This window comes from Lissotriton helveticus, chromosome 1_1, assembly GCF_964261635.1.
Source record: "Lissotriton helveticus chromosome 1_1, aLisHel1.1, whole genome shotgun sequence".
NCBI classification, from domain to species: domain Eukaryota; kingdom Metazoa; phylum Chordata; class Amphibia; order Caudata; family Salamandridae; genus Lissotriton; species Lissotriton helveticus.
Window position 1 is genome coordinate 1,794,584,775 of NC_136057.1, and position 23,584 is coordinate 1,794,608,358.

The following is a 23,584-nucleotide window of genomic DNA, read 5'->3' on the forward strand; positions in this document are numbered from 1 at the left end:
TCACCCCGAAGACCCTTCGTGTGAGAGAGAGGCAGAGGGTAGCACACGCCGCCCTGCAGGGGAAGGCCCCGACTCCGTCACTCTACGAGCTGGGGATGTCCTCCGAGGAAGAAGACAACGCTGCCGCCGAAGACGACAGCTACACGGTCGTAGAGACCGATTACACGAAGACTTCTGACAAGGTAGGAGACTCTTCGGCCCCCAAGAACCCGAGAGACTCTGAGTCTAGAAAGATCGAGGGCAAGACCCCGAAAGCGCCGACGCCAAAAAAGGCGGCGTCCGCGACTACTCCCAGGCCCAGCGGATCCTCCGAGAAGGAATCCCCGGCGCCGAGAGCTGCTGATCAGCACAAAACGTCGAAAATCGTCCCCGAAAAGGATCGATCGACGCCGAGGGAGAAAGACCCAAAACTCACGACGACGACCAGAGAACCGAAATCCGGTTCGACGTCGAAAACTTCGACTCCGAGAGGCACGGCGACGAGCCTTCCGCCGAAGAGAGCGGCCGACCCATCCGACGCGGAACACGCGGCCGAGATGGAAAAGAAGAGAAGGCGCCTCGAGGCAGAAATGGAGAACATCATGCAGCGGAAGAAAGATTTCGACGCAAAGATGAAAGCCTTCACGATCCCTCACAAGACCAAGCCACCGGTGATGGAGCCGGTCGAGGAGGAAGAGGAGATCGCCGAAGTCACCGAGGAACAAGACCAGGACGTCGAGGTGATCGACGACCAGGAGGAGTACGAGAACCCCTACGATAGTTACAACTATGGGGAGGAGGAGGAGGGCAGGACAGAGACAGAGTCGGCACCCTCGGACCTTCAGGAGGTAGATTACATCGATGTCGACACCGACAGCCCGGAGGAGGTGGTCGACACCTACCCCTCGAGGCCCTCGCCGCCGGACGACATCGGGGCCTACAACTCGGTGATACAATCTGCTGCAGCAGCTTTCAAGCTCAAGCTCGACGAAGAGAAGCAGAAAGCAGACTTCCTTCTAGAAACATTGCTCCCAACACAAACGAGGAGCCAGTTCCTTCCAATGCTCGAGAGCGTCTTGGCTCAGGGGAAGGAAGCTTTCAGGGAGCCCGCAACATGCAAGGCAGTAACTCCCAGAACTGAGAAAAAGTACAAGCATGCCACAAAGGACCCGGCCTACATTCAGGGCACGGTCTCCGCAGACTCCATTATCACGGCCACAGCAAGGAGGAGGGCTAACGTACCCACTACCTCGGGGCCACCACCGGATAAGGAGAGCAAGAGGATGGATCTGGTGGGCAGAAGGATCGAACGGAATGCCGCGACCCACTGGCGCATGGCTAATTCCAACGCCCTGATAAACAGGCACATGTACCAAATCATGGAGGGACTAGGGCAGTTGGTGAAGGACTTGCCCCAGGATGCCAGGCAGAAAGCCGAAAAGCTGGTTGAAGAGGGAAAGAATGCGGCAAATTCTTGCCTTAAGACGGCCCTGGACGGGGCAGACACCGCCAGCAGGCTCATGATGATGGGCGTCACGGAAAGGAGGCACGCCTGGCTCAGAATATCCGGTTTCAAACCGGAAGTGCAACACAGTATCCTGAACACACCGTTCAACGGCAGCACGCTTTTCGGACCAACAGTGGATGAACAGCTCAGCCAACTGAAGAAGGATAACGAAACAGCAAGATCCATGGGAGCATTGCAGTTCAGAGGGAACAAGAGGGGCACCCCGTCACGGAGGCCCGGCGGGAGAGGTGGAAACCAGCCAGGTACATCACACCAGGCTTTCCAGCAAACGCACCAGGCAGACTCGCAGAGTCAGCAGGGTCATCAGAAGCAGCCCTGGCAGTACCAACAAAGAGGCCAGTCCTTTCGAGGGAGAAATGGACGGGGACAAAATAGAAGAGGGGGCCAGCAGCCCACCTCCAAGTGACTTCAAAATACTCCGTGTGCCCGCCCGCAAAAAAGACCCCAGGGGGCAGCACGTACAGATGGGTCAAGACAAACTAGACACCTACGACCACAGGACACCAGTGGGAGGAAGACTAAGATTCCACCTCCAGGAGTGGAGAGAAATCACATCAGACAAATGGATCCTCAACATTATCCAATTCGGATACTGCATAGAGTTGGAGGCGAGGCCAACAAGCAGAAAACCAAAAAGAAAGCCACTAGCAAGCAAGCAGCTGCAGTGCCTTCAGGAAGAAGCAAAAGAACTCCTGCAGAAGCAGGCCATAGAACGGGTACCCTTCAAGGAAAGAAACACAGGAGTATACTCAACGTACTTCCTGGTACCAAAAGTAGACGAGACAATGAGACCCATTCTCGATTTACGGTTCGTGAACAAATTCATAAGAACGCAAAAATTCAAAATGACCTCCCTGCAAGAAGTGCTCCCACAGTTGCAGACCGGGGACTTCATGGTCACTATAGACCTCAAAGACGCATACCTGCACATCCCAATGAACAGAAAGCACAAGCACATGCTCAGGTTCACCGTCGGAGAAAGCCACTACCAGTTCACGACGCTGGCCTTCGGTCTAAAATCGGCACCAAGAGTTTTCACAAAGTGCCTCGCAGCAGTCGCAGCGCACCTAAGAAGGCGGGGAATACACGTATACCCTTACCTGGACGACTGGCTGGTGAAAGCAAACTCATACCAGAAATGCAAGCTGCATGCACACACAGTGACCAGCACGCTCATAAACCTGGGGTTCTCCATCCATTGGAAGAAATCATCAATGGAGCCGGAACAAGTGAAGATCTTCCTGGGAGCACAGATCAACACCTTACAGGGCAAGGTGTTCCCCAGCGAGAAGAGGGCGAGGGCGCTGGTGAAGGAAACTCGCCTCTACCGGAAGGGACAAGCTCGGACAGTGAGGACTGCGAGCAAGATCATGGGGATGATGGCATCATGCATCCACCTGGTACCGAATGTACGACTCCACATGAGACCCATTCAAGAATGGCTACAGGAGCAATGGTCACAAGCTACAGGCAGTTGGGAGGATCTAGTGGTTGTAACGCACGCAGTGCAGAAGGAGATGACATGGTGGACCATGGAGAACATAGCAAAGGGAAAGCCTCTAACGCCCCCAACGCCAACAGTGACCATCACCACAGACGCATCCCTGAAGGGATGGGGCGCTCACATGGAGGAGCTCAAGGTGAGAGGACTGTGGACACCGACGGAGGCCACAAAGCACATCAATTACTTAGAATTGAAGACGATCTTCCTTGCACTGAAAGCCTTCCAAACAAGACTGTACAAGCACAAGGTGTTGATACAAACAGACAACACCACTGCGATGTTCTACATCAACAAGCAGGGGGGCACCCAGTCGGCCCCGCTTTCAACGCTAGCGCAGGAGATATGGAGATGGGCCATCCCTCTCAAGATAGACCTGCTGGCCATACACCTGCCAGGCAAGGACAACATACAAGCAGATTGGCTCAGCAGGCAGACATCGGCATCCCACGAGTGGGAGCTCAATGCTCAGGAGACAAGGCGCCTATTCGACAGATGGGGAACTCCATCGGTGGACCTGTTTGCCACACGCCAGAATGCAAAATGCCGAAACTTCGCATCCAGGCAGCCCGAGGAAGGGTCACTAGGGAATGCCCTATGGATAGATTGGTCAGGGACATTTGCCTACGCCTTTCCCCCGATACCACTGATGCACAGAGTACTGAGCAAGTGCAGAGCGAGCAACATGACACTGATACTGGTCGCACCACAGTGGGCGAGGCAGACATGGTACTCGCAGATCATGGAGATGACACAGTGTGCACACCACAGATTCAGCAGGCGAAAAGACTTACTCTCCATGCAGAACGGAGAGGTGCTACACCCAGAGCCAGAGAGCATGAGCCTAGTAGCGTGGCTCCTGAGGACATAGAGTTCGCACATTTAAGATTGCCAGAAAGTACACTGAAGGTCCTGCGGGAGGCAAGAAGGCCTAGCACTCGGAAGTGCTATGTGGCAAAATGGAAGAGGTTCACAATATGGTGTAGACAAGAAAGACTTCACAATAAAATGAAGAAGGATTCCACAGTGCTAAAGTACCTGACGCACTTGCTAGAGAAGAACCTTAGCTCATCCTCCTTGAGGGTTCACTTAGCAGCGATAGTCGCCTACACAAGGGGTGAAACTTGCAGGAGTTTCTTCACGTCACAGGTGGTGAAGAGGTTCCTAGAAGGGGCGAAAAGGATCGCACCGCCCAAGCGGGTGCCGCCACCGGCATGGAACTTGAACATAGTCCTAACGGAACTCATGAAAGAGCCCTTTGAACCGCCCCACAAGGCGTCCTTAAAGATGCTAACTATGAAAACAGCTTTCCTGGTTGCAATAACGTCCCTACGCAGAGTAAGCGAGCTTCAGGCTCTGACGCTGCAAGAACCCTACATACAAATACACAATGACAGGGTTGTGATGAGGACTGACCCAAACTTCATGCCGAAGGTGGTATCTAAATTTCACATGAACCAGTCTATACAGATACCGAGTTTTTTCCAAAAACCAACAACTGCGGCAGAGCGAGCTCTGCACACCCTGGACGCCAGAAGGGCAGTCATGCACTACATCGAAAGGACGAAGGGACACAGGAAGACAAAACAGTTCTTTGTGTCATTCGCCAACAGTTACATGGGAAAAGCAGTAACCAAAAAGACCATTGCACGATGGATCGCACAGACAATCCAACTCTGCCACAAGCGGGCAGGACAAGAGCTAGCAGAGGGGACACGTGCCCACTCCACTAGGAAAAAGGGCGCTACAATAGCCTTCCTGGCTAACACACCCATACAAGACATATGCCTGGCGGCAACATGGGCTTCGGTGCACACGTTCACGAAGCACTACTGTGTGGACATACAGATGAACAAGGAAGCTCAAGTTGGACAGAAGGTGCTACAGCACATATTCAATACCCAACGCTCATCTTCCACCCAACCGCCACAAAAATGAGAAACCGCTACAAAATCTATGCACAGCATAGTGAATCCAGAAAGATTCACGCTGCAAAACGAATAGTTTTCTTACCTGTCGGTGTAGTTTTGCAGCTTGAAGATCTTTCTGGATTCACTAGCGAACCCACCCACCTCCGCCAGAAAGATGAGGCTGGAGAGAGAAGAGGTGGTTAACAAAAGAAAGAATATTTAAAAAAGTACAAAGCGGTAAAATACCAACTAATTACAACATTGCCATTACTTCGGAAACGAAAGAAACACGGAAAAAAAGAACCCGAAGATGGCGCCCAAGAGTGGGAGCTTCCGCAGGAAGCATGCCGACGTCACCGGAAATACACCCAAGGGGGTGTGACGCCGACGCCCACCTGGGCTAAGAAAAAAAAAAAAAAAAAAACAAAGAAAAGACTACAAATCCGGACCCAACCACAAGACCGCGGAATAATATGCACAGCATAGTGAATCCAGAAAGATCTTCAAGCTGCAAAACTACACCGACAGGTAAGAAAACTATTCGTTCCTTGAATAAGAAGAACCTGAAATGATTGGAAAAGGATGAATAACTATGACACAAAAACAAGAATCCGAAGATGGCGCAGTAAGCGTGCAGACGTCACAGGAAGGACACCGAAAGGTGGGACGTCGACGCCCACCTGGGCTAAGGAAAAAATGAAAAAAAGACTTTGATCCCGGACCTAACCACATAATGCACAGTTTAGTGAATCCAGAAAGATCTTCAAGCTGCAAAACAACACCGACAGGTAAGAAACTATTTGTTTCTCCATAGTGTAACATTGGCTGGGTTTCACTTAGAATTTCTTCTAAGTGTCGAGTTTTGCAACTTTAAAATATTCACAAAAAATCAGCCGATCAACAAAATCGAAATTACTCACCTGCTATCAGGAGAGATCCCAGTGCTGAATCTTTGAGCCCAGCACTGAACCTGAAAAGTAATTACAACTGTAACTTACCGTTAACTTGATTTTCCTCCGTAGGATTACATTGCTTGGTTTTCACCAAAATTTCTTCTAAGTGTCTATTTTCCAAACTTACAAATATTCCTTGAAAATCGCCTGTGTAACAAAAGCGATTTCTTTCAACTGTTTACAGGAAATGCACCAGGGCTGAATCCAGGATCCAGCCCTGAGTAAAAAAAAATTGTGAAATGATTTTATTGCATTTACTTAAAACTTCCCTTTGAGCTCAATGGTATTTTGTGTTTAACTTGTGTTGCATATTGCAACAACAGTAACTATTGATTTTAAGTCAACTGCTATTTGAAAGCATTCAATTGCAACATCTCATTCTGAGAAAGTATTTATGATACTTGTGGTTCTAAAATAAACAATATATTTTTATATATAAAACAATTGGACTAGAGTTCAGTTCTTGTGTGTGAGACCATTTGCGGACTGTGTACAACAAATGCTTTACACTGTCCTCTGATACTGCCTTACTGCTCGACTAAGCTACCACTGTAGAGAGTAAGGTTCTATCTAACTTTAACCTCTCCCATACCTCTGGGAACTGTGGACGCTTTGCACACTGAGCTTTACTTTAGTACAGTATATACAGAGCCACTTTCTTACACCTGGTCCCATTACTTGAAAAGACTTCTTTAGAAAAAAGAACAAGTTGTACACGCCGCGCCCAACACTAGATGGGGGAAGTATGCACAGCGTGAATCTACAGCAGTATATGTAACGAGCAGATGCTTACAGGGTAATATTTTCCTTTTGGTATCTAATGCAATTAAGACTGGCTGGTCTGCCTGCATTACACTAGTAGAGTGATGTGTTAATCTTTAATGTGTTTAGGTACTGAAAGAGGGTGACTTTAGTAATGTGGAGGCACTGCAATTGTTTAATTGCGTACAGTCAATATATAGATTTCTTTTTAGTTTTTTGTTTTGCAGAAAGCGAACTACTCTGCCTTTTGACTCTGTTCACACTATAGAAATGCTTCATACATTCATACAGTGTTATGGTTGCATGAATATTTTAGAAATCTTACTTTGGTCAAGGTATTACTTATAAGTTGTGCTTATTAATTATTTTGCTTTGATTTGAAGTTGGCAAAAGTAAGGAGAGTAAATGTAAATGATATATTAAGGCAGGTTGAGCAACATGTTATATGGTGCAATTATAGTTTTAGGGCATGTAAGGCACTGAGTAAATTATGTGCTTGAAGATGAGGGTATATAGAAAATGCCAGAGGCTGAGGACTCGTGCCTGAAGACTGAGCTTGTCACACCGTTCTACAGTGTCTGGTTTTTTTTTTTTGCTAGGTCTTCTAGGAGTGGGTGGGAAAGACTTTCTTTACTAATCAAGCAGGCAGGTGACTTGTGCTTGACTCTTTGGTACCAGTACCTAGCTTTTGCTCGACCCCTGGATTTTGACTTACTAGCTGCTGCCAATGCCATTGACTCCAGCATAACAATGGGAATGTGGCCCATAGGTTTACATCTTTGTTGCTATGAAGCTGTCAGTGTCAAAATGTACACACACTCACTTTTGATTGGCATAACTTCATACCCTAAACAGTAGATGAGGGTAATAAACATTTCAATTTCATAGATGCTTAACTACTGTAACCAATGAGGGAGAGGGGTTGGCCTAATGGCTAAGGCGCTCGACCTCTGACCTGGGGATCTGGGTTCGAGTCTCGGTAACGACGACAAAAACCCCCTGTGATTCTGGGCAAATCACTTAATCGCCCCGTGCCTAAAATGAAAGTGTGTCCTCATGTAACGTAACTGGTGCTATGTAAAGCGCTCTGATAACTGATTTGGTTCGGTTCTAGTTCGCGCTATATAAAACTCTGCAAAAAAAAAAGACTTATTTTTTTTCACCAGTGATTTTACAGATTATGCATCAGTGGGTTGATAGTGTCTCTGAACTAGGGTGGTCACACATATGTTTACAGTGCATTTGTGTGAAACAGAAATAGCAAATTTGTTGGTCTCAGAGCATGCGTGATTCAACACCAATTGGTTTGTTTCTCTGGCCGTGGGATCCTATATGTTTGTGAACTGTTACCTGTAAGTTTGTTGGTCTCTCTGCGTGGGTGACTGTATGTGGCTCTCTTTTCATGCTTACTTGTACCCTATATACTCCTTTGGCCCACTTTTGAATATGGAAATAAGTGTTTTTCATGCCATTTCCTGTTTCTGAACAGATTGGCTTCGCTCAGCGCATGCAGCAGCCTGGTGTAGGACAGCCCAGTGGCCACCCACAGTTTTTACAGCAGAACCAGTTCCCATCGTCCTCCCCAGGAATGAACACCCAGAGCATGCAGATGGGACAGGCGAGCAACCAAGCACCCGGACAGCAGGTAGGGGTTGTCATCTTGCACCACCCGCTGTGCTGCTCCACTTAATCTCTGATCATCGGGAGTGTATTTAAGTTGATGAATGTTGGTTTTTGGCCTACTAAGGCAACACTTTACCAGATCGGTACTGTAGCTTCTTAACTCTGGCCTCCATCCATTTTTTTAAAATGTCTCTGTGATAAATTAACTCAATGAAGGCCCACTACATTTCAATATAATAGGCCATACCCACTTAATCACTTAATGTAGTATGAAGTTGAAGGGACCCCATAGTTTCAGTTCTACAAAATGCCACACAGCTACAGTGGAGACCAGGTCGACATTTAGCTCCTCTAGCTGCACTTAAGGTGCCCTAGGCCAAGTATAGAGAATCCTTGACAGTACACCTCTTCCATTACACTGTAATAATTCTTCTCTGACAAGGTGGCAATAACACTCCAAAGCCCCCACAGAATGAGCAGCAGTAAACTGGAAAAAGAATAAGTGTAATTTAAGCATGCGTAATCCTCTTTATTCTCCTCCAGAGTAAGCCCTTCTGATAGACTTAGAACTGCAGATTTTGACTATTCCCCTGACAGACTGGATCTGGAAAATCTTAAGCAGTAAGCTGTAACCCGGTGCACTGTTTGTTGGCGCAGATGGCTTCGTGACAGTGTCCCTCCATGCCGGAAGTGACATTCACAGGCCTATAGAGGCCCCACTCATGCATGCAAACTTTATTTCTGCTCCAACATCCACAGATCTTGAGCTACTCCTGATGTCTTCTGAACTGCGTCTTAATGACTTTAAAAAATATTTTTCCAGTGTGAAAAGAACACGTCCCCTCCTAAAACTACTGGGTTTAAGCCTTTAGAGGAATACAAACGGATGTCTTGGGTCAGACCACAACTCTGTAGGAAGCTGGCTCTGTATATACTACAGCAAAGTAAGGTGTAGTGTGCCTAGAGGCCAGTGGAACCCCAAAGGTAGGCAGAGGTGATTTTAGATAGACTTAACTCAGACCCATTTGTTTGTATAAAAAATATTTAGTTATATGTTATTTTCTATAACCAAGCCAGGCCTGGTACAGTAAAGTGCTCAGACTTCTTTTCAAGAATGATGCAGTTAATACAGTTTGAATGCAGATGAATGCAATTGTGATTTGTTACAGGTAAGTAGTTTGTGTGTAAAGCAGTTTAAATTATATTTCAGATTACTTTTTAAGTTACTTTTTCCACTCAGTGTGATATGCCTAGATATCACACTGGGATATTTTCTAGAGAAAAGGTAGGTAAATCTGTTTTTGTGTATTTTCAGTTTCTTAAGAGTTTCATACAAACCAACTGAACACTTAAACAAATTTCAAAGAAAAGCAGTCAATGCAATCCTGTGGGAGGAAATGAAGTTTTGCAGCGTGAATCTTTCTGGATTCACTATGCTGTGCATATTCCGCAATCTGGTGGTTGGGTCCGGAATCGTAGTCTTTTTGCTCCTTTTTTTTTTTTTTTTTTTTTTTTTGTCGTAGCCCAGGTGGGCGTCGACGTCACACCCTTTGGTGTACCTTTGGTGACGTCGGCGTGCTTCCGGCGGAAGCTACCACCCTTGGGCGCCATCTTCAGATTCTTTTTTCCGCCGTTGGGTGTGGATCGTCGCGTGAAGCTCCAGAAGTTTTGGAGGAGAAAAGGAGGAAATACAGCAACTCTTCAACGGTGAAGACCTGAGAAGATCGGGAGAAGAGGACCATCAGAGAAGAGACGACGAAGAAAGGAGAGAACTTCGAAATCTTCGACGTCCTTGGAGGAATGCGCACACAGGGGGCCCTCTGAGCGCAGGGATGTACAAGACACCCTTTAAATTCTGCAAGAACTGCCACCACAAGTTCGCGCAGAAGGATCAGCACCCGGTCTGCAACGTCTGCCTGCCAATCGACCACGAGAGCAGAGACTGCAACGCCTGCTCCGTCTTCAAGCCGAAGACACTCCGAGTTCGAGAGAGACAGAGGACAGCTCACCACACGATGCAGGGCAAGGGCGAAGCCCCGATGCTTTATGAATTGGGCCTCTCCACCGACGACGAGGACAACATCGCCGAAGGCCCAGATGACTTCACGGTCGCAGAGACCGATAAGAAAACGCCTGACAAGGTAGGAGAGTCTACGACCCCGAAAACCCCCACAGGGTCTCGAAAGCCAGAGGCAGACTCTCGAAAGTCTGAGCCCAGAGCCTCAAAAGGAGCACCGGCGCAGAAAAACTCGACGTCCGAAGCAGCATCCACCGAAAAAGAGCCCAGCGGATCCTCCGAGAAGGACTCTCGGAGGCCGAAGACCAGCGAAAAGCAAAGGTCATCGAAGCAAGCCCCCGAAAAAGGGCCTTCGACTTCGAAGGAAAAGGAGCCGAAGAAAGTTTCGACGACGACGCCGTCGAAAAGAGCAGCCGAAACGCTCGACGACGAGCAGGCCGCAGAGATGCAGAGAAAGAAAAGAAGGCTCGAGGCCGAAATGGAGAACATCCTTCAGAGAAAGAAAGACTTCGATGAAAAGATGAGAAGTTACAAGATCCCCTTGAAGCCGGCACCGGCCGTTGCTGAGGTACAGGAGCTCGAGGAGTTCGACTTCGAAGAGACGCCGAAAACTCCGGAACCCTCGGAGCACGAAGAGGAAGAAGACCTCTACGACACAGAAGGGGATTATGGGGAACAGCAGTCAAGCTACGGCTCTGATTCCTCGACGGCCCAAGACCAGGAATGGCAGGACATCGAGGCCGAAAACCCGGAGGAGGCTGTGGAAACATACCCCTCGAGGCCTTCGCCACCGGATGACATTGGGGCATACAATGAGGTGGTCAGGAAGGCGGCAGCAGCTTATGGAGTCAAGCTGGAAGAGGAGAAGCCAAAAGCAGACTTCCTGCTCGAGACATGGCTCCCCATACAGACAAGAAGCCAGTTCTTGCCCATGCTCAAGAGTATCACAGACCAGGGGAAGGAAGCCTTCAAGGACCCTACATGCAGATCAGTAACGCCGAGGACGGAGAAGAAATACAAATTCTCCTCCCAAGACCCAGCTTACATCAAGGGATCCGTCACAGCAGATTCAATAATCTCTGCAAAGGCCAGGAAAAGGGCAAACGTCCCAACAACATCTGGACCTCCACCTGACAAGGAAAGCAGGAGGATGGACCCAACTGGCAGGAAAATTGAGGAACGCCGCAACGCACTGGCGGATGGCGAACTCCAACGCCCTCCTGAATAGACATCAATACCAGCATTGGGATGAGATGGGCCAATTGCTCAAGCACCTCCCGGAACAATACCGTGAAAGGGCATCACACCTTGTGGAAGAGGGGAAAAGCATCGCCAACTAAAGACAGCCTTGGATGGGGCAGAAACATCCAGCAGACTGATGGCTATAGGCATCACAGAGAGAAGGCAAGCCTGGCTCAGGATCTCAGGCTTCAAGGCTGAGGTGCAGAACAACATCCTGAACACACCTTTCAACGGTGAAACACTGTTCGGAGCCCCAGTTGATGAAAAGCTCACCCAACTGAAGAAGGACAACGAGACGCAAGGTCCATGGGGGCCCTGCAATTCAGAGGGATGAGGAGGGGCACTCCTACACGGAGGCCGAACGGCAGAGGTGGAAGTCAGCGAGGAGATTCACACCAGAGTTTCCACCAGAGGCAACAGAGTGACAACCAAGGCCACCAGGGCCAGCAGAGGCAAAGCTGGAACTACCAGAGCAGGGGCCAGTCCTTTCGGTCAAGAGGAAATGGACGGGGCCAGAGAAGGAGAGGCGGTGAACAACCCCCCTCTAAGTGACTTCACACGGAAGAAGGTGCTCTCCCACTCTAACCCTCCGAGGGAGGAGCACGGGAAAACAAAGAGGAGAGGGCTACACGGACAAGACACAAAGGAACATGTGACGCCGGTAGGAGGATGATTTCGATTTTTTCTCCAGGAGTGGCAAAAAATAAGACAAGTGGATACTCAACATAATGCAGTTCGGATACTGCATAGAGTTGGAAAAGAGACCACCAAACAGAAAACCAAAGAAAAGAGAGCACTCGGGAAGAGAGCTGAAATTACTGCAAGAGGAAGCTCAAGAACTCCTCCTCAAAGCGGCCATCGAACGGGTTCCTTTCAAAGAACGGAACAAGGGAGTGTACTCAAACTACTTCCTGGTGCCAAAAGTGGACGAAAGTCTAAGACCCATCCTGGACCTAATGTTCCTAAACAAATACGTCAAAACTCAAAAATTCAAAATGACGTCCCTACAAGAGGTCATCCCACAGATAAAGGCCGGGGACTTCTTGTCCACCATAGACCTAAAAGATGCGTACCTGCACATCCCCATGAACAGGCAGCACAAGCACATGCTAAGATTCACAGTGAACAAGGATCACTACCAATTCACGACCCTGGCTTTCGGTCTAAAGTCCGCACCAAGGGAGTTCACCAAATGCCTCGCGGCGGTGGCCGCACATCTAAGGAGAGGGATACACGTGTACCCCTACCTCGACGACTGGCTCGTAAAGGCAAGCTCTTACAAGACATGCAAAGATCATGCAGAACAGGTGACAAGAACGCTAGCAAGCCTGGGGTTCTCCATACACTGGGGCAAATGCTCGATGGAACCAGAGCAAGTGAAGATCTTCCTGGGAGCCCAGATCGACACCGTCCAATGCAGGGTGTTACCCAGCGAAAAGAGAACACTCAGCCTACTGAGGGAGAAACGTCACTACCAGAAGGGGCGAGCCCTGACAGTGAGGACTGTGAGCAAGATCTTGGGGCTGATGGCGTCATGCATACACCTGGTCCCCAATGTACGCCTACAAATGAGACCACTCCAAGAGTGGCTTCAACAGCAATGGTCACAAGCTACAGGAAGTTGGGAGGATCTAGTGGTTGTAACGCACAGGGTGCAGGAAGAGATAAGGTGGTGGACCAAAGAGAGAATAACAGAAGGGAAACCTCTAACACCACCGGACCCAACAGTGACCATCACCACAGACGCTTCCCAGAAGGGGTGGGGCGCACACATGAACAGGCTCAGAATGAGGGGTCTGTGGAGCCCTACAGATGCAGTCAGACACATCAATTACCTGGAACTGAAAACTGTGTTGCTAGCCCTCAAGGCCTTTCAGAAACACCTGTACAACCAGAAGGTGCTAATACAAACAGACAACACCACAACGATGTTTTACATAAACAAACGGGGGAACTCAATCGTTCCCTCTGTCAAGCTTGGCACAGGAAATCTGGAAATGGGCTATACCACTAAAAATAGACCTGCTAGCCATACACCTGCCAGGGAAGGACAATGTAGAAGCGGATTGGCTCAGCAGGCAGACTTCAGCGTCCCACTCGTGGGAACTCAACAGTCAGGAAACAGAGAGACTATTCCGGAAATGGGGCACGCCAACAATAGACCTGTTTGCAACACGCCGGAATGCAAAATGCCAATACTTTGCATCCATGCAACAAGAGGCACTGTCACAGGGGAATGCCCTATGGATAAGCTGGTCAAAAACATTTGCCTACGCTTTTCCCCCGATACCACTGATCGCCAGGGTTCTCAACAAATGCATGAAGAGCAACATGACGCTCATACTTGTGGCACCACAATGGGCCAGACAGACCTGGTATTCTCAGATAATGGAGATGGTGCAGGGGCCACCCCACAAGTTCTCAAAAAGAAGAGACCTACTCTCCATGGAAAACGGAGAAGTTCTACACCCAGAGCCAGAGAGCCCCAACCTCTCAGCCTGGCTCCTGAGGACGTAGAGTTCGCACATCTAAAACTACCAGAGAGCACCCTGAGGGTGCTGCGAGAGGCAAGAAGGCCCAGCACACGCAAGTGCTATGGGGAGAAATGGAAAAGATTCACTCAATGGTGTTGCAAGAAAAAACTCCATAGGAAACTGATCAAGGAATCCACGGTGCTAAGGTACCTCACGCACCTAATTAAGGCTAAGCTAAGCTCATCCTCGCTGAGGGTGCACCTGGCAGCGATTGTGGCATACACAAGAGGAGAAACAGGGAGAAGCTTCTTTACATCCCAAGTTGTAAAAAGATTCCTAGAAGGGGCTAAAAGAATAGCGCCACCAAAGAGAATGCCGCCACCGGCCTGGAACCTAAATGTGGTACTGACGGAGCTCATGAAAGCACCTTTCGAACCCATCCACAAACCATCACTGCAAATGCTGACGAAGACGGCCTTTCTGGTAGCAATCACCTCGCTACGAAGGGTGAGCGAACTGCAGGCACTCACACTGCAGGAACCCTACATCCAGATACACAGTGACAGGGTCGTGATGAGAACAGACCCACACTTCATGCCAAAGGTGGTGTCAAGGTTCCACATGAATCAGAGTATTCAGATCCGTAGCTTCTTCCAAAACCCCACTACAAGTGCTGAGAGGTCGCTCCACACCCTAGACGCAAGAAGGGCTGTGATGCACTACATTGAAAGGACGAAGGAACACAGGAAAACAAAACAGTTCTTCGTATCCTTCGCTAACAGTTACATGTGGCAAACCAGTGACTAAAAACACCATAGCTCGATGGATCGCACAGACAATACAATTCTGCCACAAACAAGCTGGCCAGGAGCTAACAAGAGTGGCACAGGCCCACTCCACCAGGAAGAAAGGAGCAACAATTGCCTTTCTGGCCAACACACCAATTCAGGACATATGCCTGGCGGCAACATGGGCTTCAGTGCACACTTTCACTAAGCACTATTGTGTGGATGTACAAATGAACAAAGAAGCACAAGTAGGACAAAAGGTGCTTCAACATATATGCAACAACCAACGCTCATCTTCCACCCAACCGCCACAAAAGTAACGAAAACCGCTACAAAATCTATGCACAGCATAGTGAATCCAGAAAGATTCACGCTGCAAAACGGATAGTTTCTTACCTCTCGGTGTAGTTTTGCAGCTTGAAGATCTTTCTGGATTCACTAGCGAACCCACCCGCCTCCGCCAGAAAGATGAGGCTGGAGAAGAAGGTGGAAACACATAGAAAAGAAAGCAAGTTGAAGCTTACAAGATACGTGAAAAGATACGTGAAAAGAATTACGTTGAAAAAACGATTAACAAACATAGCCATGGATTCACTACAAAGACAGAAAAGAAAAAAGACAGAAAAAAGAATCCGAAGATGGCGCCCAAGGGTGGTAGCTTCCGCCGGAAGCACGCCGACGTCACTTTAGGTACACCAAATGGTGGGACGTCGACGCCCACCTGGGCTACGACAAAAAAAAAGAGAGAGAAAAAAGACTACGATTCCGGACCCAACCACCAGATTGCGGAATATGCACAGCATAGTGAATCCAGAAAGATCTTCAAGCTGCAAAACTACACCGACAGGTAAGAAACTGTTCGTTTCTGGTAAGTACTTGGTTGTGGGAGTTGGGTTTCTGGGGATAGAACCAGGGTTCCCCCAGGACTGAGGATGCATTCTCAAAGCACCCTCAGCGGCACTAGGGCGGCGTGGTGCAGAGTGCTGAGGATCAATGTTATCCAGTGGCGGATAGGGGGCCTCCGGCAGGTGGCTGCTCACGAGCAGGCCACAGTTGTGGGAGCAAAGCTCCTGTTAGGCTCAGGACAAAGGGTGGGATCCAGTTGAGCAATCAAAGTGCACCCACAGCGACGGCCGGGGTGCAGTGTACTGGTTTGGCGTCTGGTGCCCTGTTGATTGCAATGGGGATTCTCCATTTGCAACAAAAACTGCAGGCTCTGGGATGAAGATCTTATGGAGGCAAACGCCGGTTGAAGAGAGAAGTTGGGGTGCCGGGGGATGCTGGGACACGGTTGGTTGGGACACCGAGTCCGTGGGACTTTGGCTGCGCGGGTTTCTTTAAGCATTGTGTTTTTCTTACCAGCTCCGGCTGCGTTTGGTGGGTGGGGTGGGTCCTCGAGAAAGGGACTGCAGGCATTGGTTGGAGACTTGTGGCTGGTCAGGGATCACCAGATCTCATGTCTGGTTCGCCGTGGAGACCTCCTCATGGTGTTGGGCCACTTGAACTCGGGCTGTGGGCGTCTGGTGCAGTGGGGCAGACTTGCGGATTTGGCCGAGCCAGAGTCTGTTGGTGAGCAAATCCGGTGCTCATGGGAGACTGATCTGGGAAGGCAGGGCAGGTCCTCCGGGTTCTTGGGGGGCTGTTAGCTGCAGAACACACTGGGATTTCGCAGTAGTCTGTCGTGGTCAGGACTGGGGCAAGTCATTTGGTGCCTTCCTCCTCTTATTCAGCATGACTTTTTTGTCGTTTTACTGGTACATCTTGTCTGAGGAGGCAAGATTCAGGGATGCCCCTAAATACTAAATTTAGGGGCGTTACATGTAAGTACAGGTCGTGACCAATGCTTCACTACCTTGGGGTGGGTACACCCCCTATTATGCCACCCTCCAGTGGGAGGGAGGCATAAGCTTCACTCTGGTTGGCTGGGGTCCCCCCAGCTGCAAGATGGCGGGGACTGACCATTGTGCTTCACCTTGCCTCCCCCACCTGAGCGGTGGGGTTGACAAATGTGGGCACACCCCTCCTCCTAGCTCTGTTTTCACACCAATTCTCCTGCCAAAAGTGGAGCTCAGTTCCTGGGAGCAGCAAATGGCTGGGGTCGCTCACAAAGGCGGCAAGCCTTTGAAGCTTACACTTTGTGGACCCTGCCCATCCTGGGGGAGGAGGCATGGCAACTCGTCCCAGGATGTGCTTTGCTTCAGAACCCTGAGGGGGGCAGGCTCTCAACCCAGGGATAACATTGAGCGCCCGACTGCTCAAAAGCACCCTGCACCCAGCCGCCCGAGTGCTGCTGGCTGTGACCTCTTTGCCCTATCCTACTTCCCCCCCTTGCCCAGAGCAAGTGACCAGGAGCCCAGCTTCCAGAGCCACGTGGCATGCTAGCCAGCGGCCACCAACCGAAGGCCCCCTTCCCCTCATTGGATAACATTGGGCCTACCTACCTCTGCACCCGGTCGCACCAGCGCCGCTGGGACTGAACCAACTGTACTCACCTGACCCTGGGGGACCCCTGAGTCTATGCCTAGAACCCTAACTTCAGCAACCAAGTACTCACCTGGAAAACGGTAATTCACTTATCTGCCATTGGATAACATTGACCCATTTTTGACTCAAATTTTCTAAGCGTGAAGTTTTGAAAACTGAAAATATTCCTATTAAATCAGCCAAAGTCTGAATTTGAAAATACTCACCTGTGATCAGGAGAGAAGCCAGTTCTGTACCTTTCAGCCCAGTACTGAACTGCAAAAGTAATCCCTAGCGGGTTTACTAGTAACCTGTATTTTCTCCATAGGAACCCATTGTCTGCTTTTCTATGAAAATTCTTCTAAGTGTCTACTTTTGAAAACTGCAAATATTCTTTAAAAATCGTACAACATACTGAAACGCAATTACCTACCTGTTTTGAGTCAAGCCCCCAGTGCTGGCCCTAGGAGACTAGTGCTGGGTTACAAAAGTAATGCGATCGTACTTTACCTATAACCTGAATTTCCTCCTATTGAAAAACATTGTGAGAATCACCTCAAAAAGTTTCTAAGTGTGAACTTTTAAAACCGCTTTATATTCAGGAAAAATCATCATTGTAACTAAAACGTTTTTGCTAATCTGGTTTCAGCTTAGACCCCAGGACTGAATCCAAGAGCTTCTCCTGGAACTACCAAAGTAATCCATAAAGTAATCCATAAAGTAATCAACTGTACTTTCCTATGAAAACCCATTGCGCTCGATGCTAGAGTGTGTTTCAGAACTGTGTTGCTATTAGCTAATCTGTGATAATTGTGTACACAAACTTATTGCTCCTCTGCAAAGTATTTACCTGAGAGTACTCTTATCTCAAAGTATATTTTTATAACTGTTGGTTCTAAAAATAAAACAACTATATCTAAGAATATAATGCCATTTGGCCTGGAGTTCAGTTCTTGAGTGTGTGAAACCTTTTGCTGGCTGAGTGTGTACAACAAATGCTTTACACTGTCCTCTGGTACTGCCTTACTGCTCGACCAAGCTACCACTTTGGAAAGTAAGGTCAGTTCTGACTTTAACGCTGTTAAACCTTTGGGGTTTGTGGACTCTATACACACTGTACTGCCTTATTGTCCAGTATATATAGAGCCACCTTCTCACATCTGTGTAAAGTCATAATCTAGTGAATAGAATGGCAAGCCCATCCCAACAACCAATCCGGCGGTGAAGGAAAAAGATAACACCACTACTGTGCAAACAGATTTCTCAAAGAAGCCTGACCAACCTGAGCATCCGCTCTGACATCAGAGTCCATACAGTAATGCTTAGCAAAGGTATGGACCGACTTCCAAGTGGCAGCCCTGCAGATCTCTGCAATGGGAACATTACGAAGCAAAGCTGTTGTAGCTGCTTTGCCTCTGGTAGAATGAGCCTTAGGCTTACCCCCTAAGGTCTTGGTAGCCTTCTGGTAACATAACTGAATACAGGACACAATCCACCTCAAGATGGACTGTTTTGAGGTGGCAAGACCAGACCTGACCGACCCATAATTGACAAACAATTGGTCTGACCTACGAATGTCCTTGGTCTTATCCAAGTAGAACTTCAACACCCTTCTGACACCCAGGGAATGGAGAGACCTTTCCGCTGGAGTGGAAGGATTCTGGAAAAACGTAGGTAAGGTTATGGTCTGATTGACATGGAAATCAGAAATCACCTTAGGAAGGAACTTAGGGTGAGTACGCATCATAACCTTAGCAGCATGAAATACAGTATAAGGTTCTAGGCAACACAACGCCTGAATTTCACTCACCCTGCGGGCCGATGTAATGGCCACAAGGAAGGCCGCCTTCCATTAAAAGTGCTGCAGAGAAGCCTTATGGATGGTTTCAAAAGGCTCCTTCATCAACCTGGACAGCACCACATTCAGTTCCCATGATGGCGAAGGACGCCGAACAGGAGGACACACTTTCTTCAATCCTTCCAAAAAATCTTTAATCACCGGGATCTGGAAGAAGGAAGTCTGTGAAGGGCATATCCTATACGCAGTCAAAGCTGCAAGGTGAACCTTAATAGAATTAAAATTAAGGCCAGACTGAGCCAAATGCAAAAGGTATGGAAGGATGACCTATTCCTTGCAAGTCGTCGGATCATAATGCTTGGAAGTGCACCAGATGCAGAACGTCTTCCACTTGTAGGCATAGGAAGTCCTAGTGGAGGGTCTCTTTGCTTCCTTCAGTGTAGTCATGCAATCTTCAGGGAGATTTAAGTGTCCATATTGCACTATCTCAGGAACCATGCTGCTAAACTCAACGATGAGAGGTTGGGGTGCACCATCTGCCTCCCGAACTTCGTGAGAAGGTCCGGTCGACACGGCTGCCGCATGTGGGGTAGGAGAGACTGGTGAAGCAGGTCCTTGATCCACCACTGTCAGGGCCACTCCGGAGCAATGAGGATCATCCGTGCTCTGGACTGAGACAGCTTGATGAGCACCACCGGAATCAGGGGAATGGGTGGAATAGTGTACAGAAAGCTGTTCGACCAGCTGATCCCTAGTGCGTTCCCCAGTGTCCACGGTTGGTAATACCTGGAGGTGAAGTCTCTGCATTTTCTGTTTTCGGCGGTGACGAACAGATCTACGTCCGGAGTGCCCCACCTGTCGAAGATGTCTCCTAGCACTTCGTTGTTTAGAACCCACTCGTGGTTTTCTTGCACCAGCCTGCTGAGTGCATCCGCCTGAGCATTCTGCACACCTGGCAGATGGGTAGCCGTTATCATCAGTCCTCTGGCTAGCAGCCAGTGCTAGATCGCCTGAGCTTCCTGAGACAGTGAGTGCGATCTCGAGCCCCCCTGCTTGTTGAGGTAATATATTGTGGTCGTATTGTCCGTCTGCACAAGCAAGGAGTTGGTCTAGAATGACGGATGAAAGGCCTTCAGTGCCAAGTGAACAGCTCTGAGTTCCAGGAAATTGATGTGATACGTGGATTCTGCCGGGTACCACGTTCCCTGGATCTGCAGATGGTCTGAATGCGCTCCCCAGCCGTGGAGAGAAACATCCGTGACGACAGTCTGAATAGGAATGTCCTTGTGGAATGGAACCCCCTTGAGGAGATTCTCTGCGGAGCACCACCATCTCAGGGACTGTTGAGCGTGGAGGGACAGCTTGATCCTGTCAACCCAGCTCCCCCGCTTCTGGTCCCACTGATCCTCCAGACATTCCTGCAACAGCCTCATGTGTAGATGTGCGTGTGGCGTGAGGAAGATGCAAGAGGCCATCAACCCCTGTAGAGAAGACACCATCCTCGCGGTTGTAGATGGAACAGCTATGAGAGCCTGAGCCTTATTTATTTATTTATTTTATTTATTTATTCAAAGTTTTATATAGCGCGAACAAGATCCTTACAGATATCAGAGCGCTTCACAAAGACAGGGCAGGGGCAGTAGGAATGAACAGAGATAGTGGGAGCAGTATAATAGTCACTAACATGGTAGGATAATAACAACATACAAAAAAACATATCAATATACAATCAGGTAAACAAGTAATATAAGACGGCACAAGTCATTGATCCCACTACAGAGGTGTTCAGGTACACCTTGGGTGTGGGGGTGGCTTATATCAATGTCCTAGTATATAGAGAACACTGAGAGGGGGCATCGGGAGAGTGAATCAGTAAACCAAAGTGTATCATATATTGGTCGGTAGTAAGAGAGTAACGTAGTAGTGTCACCACCAAGTATAAGTATAGTGCCAAAGGACAAGGTGAACAGTGATCGCAAGACCTCTGCAACTCCCTCGCCTCCTACTTCCACAACAAGATCGCGGACATACACAACAGCTTCAGCATCCAACCGACGCACGCCACGACCACAGCAACGCCGCCCACCACCACCATCCGCGCCTGGACTCAGATCAGCACCGAAGACACCGTCCGCATGATGAACTCCGTCCACTCCGGATCCCCGACCGACCCCTGCCCTCACCACGTCTTCAACAAGGCCGACGCTGTCATCGCACCCCACCTGCGGGACATTATCAACACCTCCTTCGACACCGCCACCTTCCCCGAGAGCTGGAAGCACGCCGAACTCAGCGCTCTACTCAAGAAACCTACAGCGGACCCCACCGAACTCAAGAATTTCCGCCCCATCTCGCTCCTCCCGTTCCCAGCCAAAGTCATCGAGAAGACCGTCAACAAACAGCTGGCCGCCTTCCTCGAGACGAACGGATCCCTCGACCCCTCAGTCTGGCTTCCGAGCCAACCACAGCACCGAGACCGCCCTCATCGCCGCCACCGACGACATCCGAGCCCTGATGGACAACGGAGAAACAGCGGCCCTCATCCTCCTAGACCTCTCCGCGGCATTCGACACTGTCTGCCACCGCACCCTAGTGCAGCGCCTCAGCAACGTCGGAATCCAGGAGAAGGCACTGGAATGGATCATCTCCTTCCTCGACGGAAGAACACAGAGAGTCCGCCTACCACCGTACAAGTCAGAGGCCACCGAAGTCATCTGCGGCGTCCCTCAGGGATCCTCACTGAGCCCCACCCTCTTCAACGTCTACATGAGCCCCCTTGCGGCCATCGCACGCCAACACAACCTCAACATAATCTCCTACGCCGACGACACCCAGCTGATCCTCTCCCTGACCAACGACCCCGCCGCCGCCAGAGCCAACCTGCACGAAGGGATGAAAGATGTAGCCGAGTGGATGACGACCAGCCGCCTGAAACTGAACTCAGACAAGACGGAGGTCCTCATCCTGGGCTCCTCGCCCTCCGCCTGGGACGACTCCTGGTGGCCCCCCGCCCTGGGCACCGCACCCAAACCGACGGACCACGCACGCAACCTGGGCTTCATCCTGGACTCCTCCCTCTCCATGACCAGACAAGTCAACGCCGTCTCCTCGTCGTGCTTCAACATCCTGCGCATGCTACGGAAGATCTTCTGGTGGATCCCCACGGAGACCAGGAAGACCGTCACCCAGGCCCTCGTCACCAGCCGACTGGACTACGGCAACGCCCTCTACGCCGGAACCACCGCCAAGCTCCAGAAGAGACTCCAGCGGATCCAGAACGCCTCAGCCAGACTCATCCTCGACATCCCACGAAACAGCCACATCTCCGGACACCTGAGAGACCTCCATTGGCTCCCCGTCAACAAAAGAATCACCTTCCGTCTCCTCACCCACGCACACAAAGCCCTACACGATCTAGGCCCGAGCTACCTCAACAACCGAATCAACTTCTACGCTCCCAAACGCCACCTCCGATCAGCCAGCCACGCCCTCGCCGCCGTCCCACGCATCCGAAGAGCGACAACAGGAGGAAGGTCCTTCTCCTACCTGGCCGCCAAGACCTGGAACTCCCTCCCGGCCGACCTGCGCTTGACCCAGGACCACCTCTCCTTCAGGAAAAAGCTCAAGACCTGGCTGTTCGAGCAGTAACGGCACGCCCCCCCCCCCCCCCCCCAAGCGCCTTGAGACCCTACGGGTGAGTAGTGCGCTCTATAAATGTCTGTGATTGATTGATTGATTGATACAAAGCAATGCAGAGTCTCTGATCCAGCCCCTATAAGGTTCAGGAGATCTTGGCCAGAAGGATCGTTTTCACCTCTTTCTTGAAGAGTGCAATGGAGGAGATAAGCCTGGTTTCAGGAGGGAGCGCATTCCAGATCCTGGGTGCCATTCCTGAGAAGGAGCGCTTGTATGTTTTCTCTTTCCGGAATCTACGAGGTTTCAGGAGTAGATTTTTTGCACTTCTATTGGATCTCGAACCTCCTGATATAGACAACTTTTGAGCGAGGTAGTTGGGTGCATTGTGGTGCACGGCCGCGTGTGTCATAACTGCAATTTTTAGCTGTATTCTGGCGCAAAAGGCAGCCATTTTAGAGACTTTAAGTCTGGGGATATATGCAAATGTTTTCTTGAGCCAGTAATGAGTCTCGCGGCAGCGTTCAGGGAGGCTCTTAAGGGTGCTGTTGTGGATAGCGGGAGTCCGCTGAGGGCCACAATTCCGTAGTCTATTCGAGGGATGACTAAAGCTTGTACAGCAGTTCGGAAGTCTTCGGCAGGGAGGAAGGGTTTAATTTTCCTCAGTGTGTTGATTTGGAAATTAGCTCCTTTTGTGGCTTTGCTAACGTGCTGCTGCATGTTGAGCTTGGCGTCGAGTGTGATGCCTAGGGATTTTGCCGAGTCCACAATGGTAGGATGGACATTGAGTGCTGTTAGGTTATTGAGCCAGGTTTGGGTGGTGGAAATTTTAGCCGGGGCCGAGATGAGTAGGAACTCAGTTTTCAGAGCATTTAGTTTGAGGTGATTATCGGCCAGCCAAGATTGAGTGTTG

General features: G+C 49.7%; 1 protein-coding gene across 7 annotated transcripts in view; it reads left to right on the forward strand.

The window, feature by feature from the left end:
- The window catches only part of EP300 (EP300 lysine acetyltransferase), a 561,889-nt gene that overhangs the window by 324,471 nt on the left and 213,834 nt on the right, over positions 1-23,584 (forward strand). For all 7 annotated transcript variants that reach the window (XM_078640667.1, XM_078640674.1, XM_078640679.1 and 4 more), the window contains exon 13: positions 8,123-8,278. In XM_078640667.1, the coding sequence (XP_078496793.1) occupies positions 8,123-8,278 (156 nt within the window). The remainder of the gene's footprint in view (positions 1-8,122; positions 8,279-23,584) is intronic.